The 8,357-nt window shown below is 48.5% G+C and overlaps 1 protein-coding gene across 1 annotated transcript; it reads right to left on the bottom strand.

The window, feature by feature from the left end:
• Positions 1-704: 704 nt before the first annotated feature.
• HOXC13 (homeobox C13) lies at positions 705-8,357 on the bottom strand. The gene is made up of 2 exons (XM_036458660.2): positions 7,554-8,357; positions 705-1,842 (listed from the first exon to the last, which is right to left on the bottom strand). Exons 1-2 carry the CDS (start codon positions 8,281-8,283, stop codon positions 1,586-1,588), a joined length of 987 nt encoding a protein of 328 aa, XP_036314553.1. The 5' UTR covers positions 8,284-8,357; the 3' UTR covers positions 705-1,585.

Below are 8,357 nucleotides of genomic sequence, written 5' to 3'. Positions count from 1 at the left end.
CATTCTGGCTGAGTCAGGGCACCAGAAACTTCTCTGAAGAACCACTAGAAAGAAGAGGCTTCAAAAGACGTTGAGCAATAAAATCAAGGCCCAAAAAAAGATTTTATTTTAAAAACAGGTTTGTGGGTTTTTCTTTTTGCATTCAATTCAATACATGGTCATTCAGACATCACAATACTATATACAGATACACAACAGTCTTAAAAAGCCTATTTCTGATGAACATCACAAAAGAACACTGTTTTGTAATGCGCCAGTGGGAGAAGGTGAGGGGCCCCCTAGCACCAAGTTGGTCTTGAAGAGGGAAATGTTAGGCAGCGTCTACATTAGCTGGCTTTGTGGGGGCCCTTATTTTGGCTTCCTGGAAGAAAACTGGACAGTTTTCCTCTGGACAGTCAATAAAAGTGAAAGTATGAGGCCTCTGTTCTCAGCTATTGCTGGGATGAAGAAGTGACTGAGAGGGATTCTGCTGGGAGACCCCAATCTCCATCCTATGGTTCGTTCGTTCTTTCTTTCTTTCTTTCTTTTCCTTTTTAAGATAAAAAGATTCTACTTTCTGACAGAGAGAGAGAGAGAGAGAGAGAGAGAGAGAGAGAGAGAGAGAGAGAAGGAGGAAGAAGAAGAAGAAGAAGAAGAAGAAGAAGAAGAAGAAGAAGAAGAAGAAGAAGAAGAAGGGGGAGGAGGAGGAGGATGAGGATGAGGATGAGGATGAAGAGGAGGAGGAGGAGGAGGAGGAAGAGGAGGAGGAGAAGGATGAAGAGGAGGAGGGGGAGGAGGAGGAGGGAAGAAAAATATTTAGAAGGCTGGTTAAATTTCTGACCTTGGATTCCTGCGTGATGACTGGGAGAGCAGAACAGAGGAGGCAGTGGAGGCAAAGGCAGCTCTGAGAAATTCGGTTTCTTGGTTGAGGGTAGTAGGTGGCTCTTAGGCCAATTCCAGCTTTTGTTGAAACAGAAAGAAAGAAAACCTATGTGCTGCCTGCACTCCAATCACGGTGCCAGATCCCTAATAATTATCATTAATATTAACACGACTTTTAAAATATGCACAGAAAATCTTAATTGAGAATTCTTGCCTAACTAAGGAGTGTGGTAGGGACGGGGAGGAGCTGGAAGGAAATTTTAAGCTCACCAGGTCCCGCACTGAGTTTGAGATGTGCCTCAGGAGGATCTTCTGCCTGCTGGGCAAAGGAGGCGGCAAGAACGGGTAGTTGGGGTTCTCCAATCCTGCTTTGTTTGGAATGATTGGGCTCATCTTGCTCTTCGCTGCCACTTGGCTTTCTTACAAGGAAATGGGAGAGGGGGATGGGGGCGGGCAGCTTTGCTCCCACTGCCCGCCAGGGATCCACCTCCAAAGCTGTTGAGGCCCAGTAGGTCCCATCTAGATGAGGGTGGGGGTTGAGGATGGGGTGGGGAGTAGGGGGCGGCAGGGCGCCCCGCCTTGGATACTCTCTGCCTCCCAGCCACACGTCCTCTTTCTTGTTAACATTAAATATTTGTCTGCACCGGCGAAGGGTCCTTCGGTGAGTTTGGTTATGGTACAAAGCCGCGACATAAATAGAGGGGGAAGGTGGCCCCGTGGGTGGTCAGGTGGAGTGGAGATGAGGCGCTTTCGATTTGCTGACCACCTTCTTCTCTTTGACTCGACGGTTCTGGAACCAGATGGTGACCTGGCGCTCGGAGAGGTTCGTGGTGGCAGAGATGCGCCGGCGCTTCTCTTTGGTGATGAACTTGCTGGCCGCGTATTCCTTCTCTAACTCCTTCAGCTGCACCTTGGTGTAGGGCACTCGCTTCTTGCGCCCCCGCCGGTAGCTGCTCACCTCAGGCTGCAGGGGAACCACGTCTAAGGGAGGAGAGAAGGCAGGCGGGCAGCTAGTGAGTCTCGTGGCTGGACCCTGGACTGGGCTGCGGGCATCGGAGACCGCACCGCAAACTGGGCGCAAAGTTCTGGCAGGGACTCAAAGGGGCCAGCGAACTGCCCCCAAATCAATCTTTTGCGTTTCTATCAGCAAGGCCACGACTGTGGTATTTTTCTCTGGTTCAAACTTTAAAGGATGGGGCACAAAATACTCAGTAATCAAGATAAATAATGCTTGAATATAATGCTTTCAAAATATCAAAATGAGTGTAAAATATTCATGATGAACAAAATACCAATTTTTTAAATAAACTGTTTTAAATAAAAACAGTATTACTGATTTCCCTTTTGTCTGAGGCTTCATTATGGCTCGGCACAGCAATCTCTGTGTCACGGAAGTCTGTGTCCCTAGACTCTGTGCCTTTAGAGGGGTTCCTTCAAATTTCACTCTGGTCTGCAGGCCTTCCTGCAGTTAAATCATTTGGGCAGCCGTCAGCTCATCCTCTGCTCCAGGATGAGAGGAAGGTGTTCTATTGTAGGTATGAGGAAGGACATGGCGGGTAGGGAGATAGCTTCCCTCGGCACAGACCACTAAGTGGCTGCTCACGGCTCTGGTCCCTGGCTGTGCACTAGGAGTCGGATGCCTGCACCACTAGATAGAACAGTCCAGGTGACACCAGCCCGCGTGGGAGCCTTTCAGTGTAGGAGTTCAATTTTGTGAGCCACTTAGCAACATCCAAGGTAGGAGGCCCTGGTCCTGAGATGTAGAGAATCAGTCCTTGGAAGTAAAGGGTCCACGCCCCAGGGTCTGTCCACCAGAGAAGGCACCAGGAGAGCCCTTATTGGGGTAAAAATCAGCTATTCACTTAAGTCTATAAAAAGAACCCAGTGTCCCCCTGTCCCACCAAAACAGCAAATTCTGCTCTGTTCCAATCCCCTCCTCTCCATTCTTCCAAAGCCCGGGAAATAATCTCTTCATCCGATGCAGGAATCTTACGCCTAAATCCTAAATACCTTGTCATGCTAACCACTAGTAGTTCAGTTTCTTTATACCCTTCCCTAGTCTCTCTGAAAATTTCACTGGAAAAAAAAAAGTCGCATATCCCCCCTTCCACTCCACCCTCATCTCTGTCAATAAAAAGATCACAGCCATACTTTCAAGGGGAAGTGGGAAAGTAGGGAGATTATCTAAATAAATAGCTCTCTAATTTTTAAAATGTAATTATTAGACTTCTTCAGGAAGAAGCTAGTAAGAAGCCAGACTACTGGGGGTTTCTCCTTCATTCTCTACCCTTTAAAAGTGTAGAAACAGTCAGGAATGAAAACACAAGGCTCTTCCTGAAATGCTGTTCTCACCCACCCTCATACAACTGCCCTCTACCCATTCCCATGGGGTCTGCGCCCTCCCAGGGACCCTTGTCTATAGAGGCTGGGGAGAGATGTCTCCTGAGGAAAAGTGCTCAGGAAGAATATGGGAGAGGGGGGTTCCAATGGCCTGGTTTGGCTGTCTTCGTGATGACAATTTCTCAGGAAAATTGTTGGATTTGTCACTTGTCTCTGCCTATGTATGAATAGGCCAAGGTTTTATAAAAATCTGAAAAACAAAACAACTTAACTTTAACAGAGAAGATACTTTAGGTTAAAAGTGATTTTTTGTACAAGATCATTTAAAAAAAAAAACTTCTCAGTTTTCAAGTTGTTTTTTACTCTTAGAAATATAACTATGATTCAAGGAATTGATAATTCCGGGACAAGAATAATACAGAGAAGGTAAGTAATAATATCATGAGGACATCCTGAGGTTTTCCTTTTGTTTGTTTTAATCCCCAGGACATTTTTCTCCAGGATTATTTTATTAAACTAAGTTACAGGATGAGAATTTGAGGCTCTCGACTGGGTAAAATAACTTGTGGCAGAGCCAGATTTTAAACCCAGATTTTTGGACTCAACATAATGACACAGTGAGTTCTCAAATGGAAATAAGCCACCTGGTACAATTCAGCTTAAAAAAAAAAATCTCCTTTTCAAAAATAAAATAATAAAATAAAATACCTTCTTTTCCCTGGGGAGAAAAATGGAATAAAAGTGGTATTTGATTCCTGAAGTAACCAAATAATTGTCTTCTTGTTGTTGTTTATCCCCTCACTTTCTAAATGCTCACAACTACCTACCCAGTTTTGGGTCCCCTAACCCCAACTCTAATTTTCCAGTGAGGTTTAATCAATGCAACCCTAAAAATCAGTTTGAAAAAAAAACAACAACTAATTGATCTAAACCAGTAGTCAGCAAACTCTTTAGTCAACAGATGAACTTGCTGTTGTTGAACAGAGCCAAATATCAACAGTACAATGATTGAAATTCCTTTTGAGAGCCAAATTTTTTATACTTAAACTTCTTCTAAGGCCACTTCTTCAAAATAGATTCGCCCAGGCCATGGTATTTTGTGGAAGAGCCACACTCAAGGGGCCAAAGAGCTGCATGTGGCTCATGAGCCGCAGTTTGCCGACCACGAATCTAAACTACCTATTTTTCTCTGTAGACTACCAGGATTGATTTAGCTAAGTTTTGCATGGGTCAGACTAAACTGCTGGGGCTTTTTTTTTTAAGGCCTCCTGGGGAAATACTTTCCATTTTGAGTACCCACAGAAGCCCCCCTTCATTGTCTGTTGTCTTGTCTGAAAAGGAAGTGGGATCTACAGATGTGGGAACATCTGGGGCTTACACCTGGAATACTGCCTAAAGTAAGTAGGGGAGATGGCTAATTAATATTACAACCAACCCTTTCCTAGTCTCTCTCCAGAGCATACACGCACCCAAACCACTTCATACCTGGGAATCCAATGGACACCTTTGAGGAGCGAATAAAAATCAGATCAATGCTCAATCATAGCTTTCTCTTGGAGCTCCTTGTACAGGTTTTCTATTGCTCCCTCGCTATTGCCCACTCACTGCCACAACAGGGCTTTGCAGAGGATGCCTTGCCCAGCCGGAAATCCTAGCTGCTCTTCTTAACCAAAATCCAAAGGCTTGTCAGTAGGTACTCCAGCATGGCCCAAAGAACCACAGAATGTTTTTCTCTTTCTCTCTCTCCCCTACTCCTGCCTATCTGTCTCTTCCCATCTTTTCTTTGCTGATTCTCCCTCAGAATTTCTGCCTCTCTCTGAAAAAAAAAAAAAAAGAAAAAAAAAAAAGGAGTCTACACTCACCATTGGAAGGAGAGAGAGACAGAGAGAGAGAGAGAGACAGAGAGAGAGAATAATGAAGCAAGGGTCTATATAATTGGGGAAAAGGAAGAAGCCACAACACATCTTGGCCCTAATTATTTGGATCTTTCTGAACAATTGCTCCATCTCCCACACCAGCTCAGCCTGCCATAGTTGAGGTTTCTCAGAGCCAGAGGCACTGAAGAGAGACAGTAGTGTTTATGCCTAGATGCTGTGGAACAAACCACAATTGCATAGACAGAGTTATCTGGAAATCTCACTGCTTCTAAAGGATCTCTGTGTGGGCAGAAAGATGGAAGGTGTCTGAAGAGCATTTCTTTTTCATCTGCCTCTTGCCTGGACCTCTGCACTCACTTGATACACCAGCCTGATTCTATTTCCACACAGGGAGTGTTTGAGCACATAGCTGCTGAGACACACTGGGTTTTATATCCATTTCCATACTGTAATTTGCATGCCATAATTTGCAAGTGTATTAAATCTCAGTTGGGCTATATCTTTTTTATTTCAAAGCTATTTTTCTCTAGGAGGCTGTGATCACGAAGTGTTTATTTCTAGCATATTTTTCCCCTCTGGGAATCTTTTGAATGTATTTTTTATTCAAAGATATTTCTGAGCTTCTCTTCAATCCTTCACCCCCACTCCACTCCACAAGCATACACGAGGAAGCCAGAGAAACGCCTCTTCACATCTTCACGTGAAACCCATCACCTACTGCTCCAGACCTGCACTTCTGCCCGGAGTGGGCCTGGTGGGCACATGTCCCCCTGCCTTTGGCCCTTCAGTATGGCCTATTGGCTCCACCTGCTCCAAGAATTCCTGCTAGATACCCAGTTTCTAAGGACCTTTCCATTTGGGAGAATTGGGGGATTGATTCATGTGAATTGCCTCTATTCTAGAAATATATTAGTGTATGTTTCATATGAGGTGGTTAATAACACAAATGTTATTATGTAAAAATATTATAGCCAATGCCAAATAGGTAATGCATGATACCATGTACTAAAATTCTATCAACCTCAAATCTTCTTGCAACCAGCAATGGGGTGCCTAGGGTGGGTTCCACCGGGTATTCGGTTGTATGTTATACTGAATATTCTCATAATATTTACAAGAATGTTATTTGCTACACTTTCTAACATAATTCAGTGATATTTTCACCACCTGCCCTTTCCCCAGTCCTGGATAAAGAGGAATTTCAGGCCCCCTCTGAAGAGATCTTCAGTCTATATTTTCCAATGAAAATGTCCCTAGGCCCATATGCAGAACTGGGGGACCTCTGGGCAGGATGGGGAGACATATGTGGCTGCTCTGGGCCCCACTGGACCCTTGTGGGCATCAGAAGGGAGCCAGTCAGCCCTCTCTCCCTGAGCTTATAGCCCGAGCAGACTGAAGCTCTGGATTTGTCAGACCCCAAATCCCGATTTCTCAGTGCAGTGCTGAATTCCCAGACAGTTTTCAGGAATCCGAGACTGTTCTTTCCCTGCTTGGGTAGGTTGCAAAAGCCCCTCCTGTTTAGGGAAAGGAATAGGGCAATGCGAGGAATAGGGCAACGATGAATTCCACCGTTCATACCCCACACATAGCCAGACAAAACTGAGGGTTCTCAGCCTGGGCCCAGATCCCTCCAGAACAGGTCTTCCTCCTCTATACCTCTCACCCTCACCACCTTCTTTCTGTGTTTGAGGCATGGAATACACTTGGAGTTAACCTTGGAAACACCCACATTATTTGACCTCAGTATACCCAGAGAGGAAAATAAAATTTATATCTAAGGAGAGGGACTCAAACTTCCTTCTCTTTACACCTTCTCAAGAGAGATTTTAGCTCTGGTCCTTTAACAATCGGGAAATTCATAGACAATTTTTTTTAATACATAAAAACGGGGGGAAATGTAGTATCCTACATTTCTGTAGACAGTGACAAATTGGACCCATTTAAAACACACACACACACTCACACACACACACATACACACACACACTGCTAGTTCCTGGACGATCTTGGAAATTCTGGCAAAGAAAATGGGGGTTCCTATCCCCCCTCCCCGCCCCAGTTATTGGGTGGGTTGAGGGTTTGGAGCTGGATTGTGGATTCCTGGGTACTCTAGGCCCACCCCACCCCCATTCTTAGCCGGAAGAGGGCTTCGCCGGCACCGAGCCACGCGTGAGCCTGGAGCCGGCTGGGGGAGGAGGAGGCGGCGAGCTACCGACTGGAGCGCAGCCGGCCGCCCGGCGCACGGGCGCCTGTGATTGCTTCACTCTCAGCCAGGCAGCTTCGGGGAACGTGTCGGAGCAGATTTCTTCCCCGGAGCATTCCTCAGCGCGGCTCGCCGGGCCAGCTCCATCGGCAGCCCAGCGCAGCCGGCGCGCCGGGGCCAGACGGCGGGGGTGGCTGGGGCGCGGAGCCCGGGGGCAGGCGGGGCAGGGAGGGTCCCTGGCGGCAGCCGCGGCCATCGGGCCCCATCCTTACCTGGGAAGGGAGACTTCCAGAGGTGGGCGGACTGCGACTGCTCTTTGGAACAGTACACCTGACTGTCCCAGCCGTTGGAGAGCGCCCAGTGCTGGTAGCCTTCGACAGGGATGAGCGCATCGTGACGCGGCTCCGGGTGCCCGCTGATCCCGGGCACCACCGACACGTCCAGGTAGCCGGGCATCGCCTGGTAGGAGCTGGCGAAACTGGGATAGAAGGCGAACTCCTTGGCCCTGGAGGACAGGTCGTCGGCGGGCAGGGCGCCCGACGGCTCCGGGTACTTGTCGCCCGGGTGGTAGGAGCAGGGCTTTTGCTGCAGGTTCACGTTGTGCGACAGGCGGCAGCCGTAGTAGCTGCCGCCGAACGGGTAGCCGTAGCCCAGGGTAGCGCTGGACGAGGTGGGGGGCGCGGGCGGCGGGGCGCACTGCCGCGCCGCCTCCGGGGCCGGGATGTCCGTGTAGACCGCACCCTGAGGGGCCCCCAGGGGAGCCGGCGGGCGGCCCAGCACGGGGTGCGGGAGCAGGTCGCGGCAGTGGCTGGCCGGGCAGCTGCTGCCCAGCCCGTCCATGCTCGGGGTTTTGCCGGGGCTCGCTCCGCTGCAGCCGCCCCCCGCTGCGCCCGCGCCGCCGCCGCCCCCGCCGCCGCCGCCGCCGCTCTCCGCCGCGCTGTCCTCATAGACGTACATAAGGCTCTCCGGCCAGCGCGGATGCAGGAGCAGCGAAGTCGTCATGACATGATCTGCTCGAGCTTTTTAAAAACTCCACTTGCCAGAGGCAGCGAGCTGGGGAGACACCTCACTCTCTT

Source organism: Pipistrellus kuhlii, unplaced genomic scaffold, assembly GCF_014108245.1.
Source record: "Pipistrellus kuhlii isolate mPipKuh1 unplaced genomic scaffold, mPipKuh1.p scaffold_m20_p_3, whole genome shotgun sequence".
NCBI lineage: Eukaryota > Metazoa > Chordata > Mammalia > Chiroptera > Vespertilionidae > Pipistrellus > Pipistrellus kuhlii.
The sequence above is the reverse complement of the archived record's forward strand: the minus strand, read 5'-3'. Positions and strand labels throughout refer to the sequence as shown.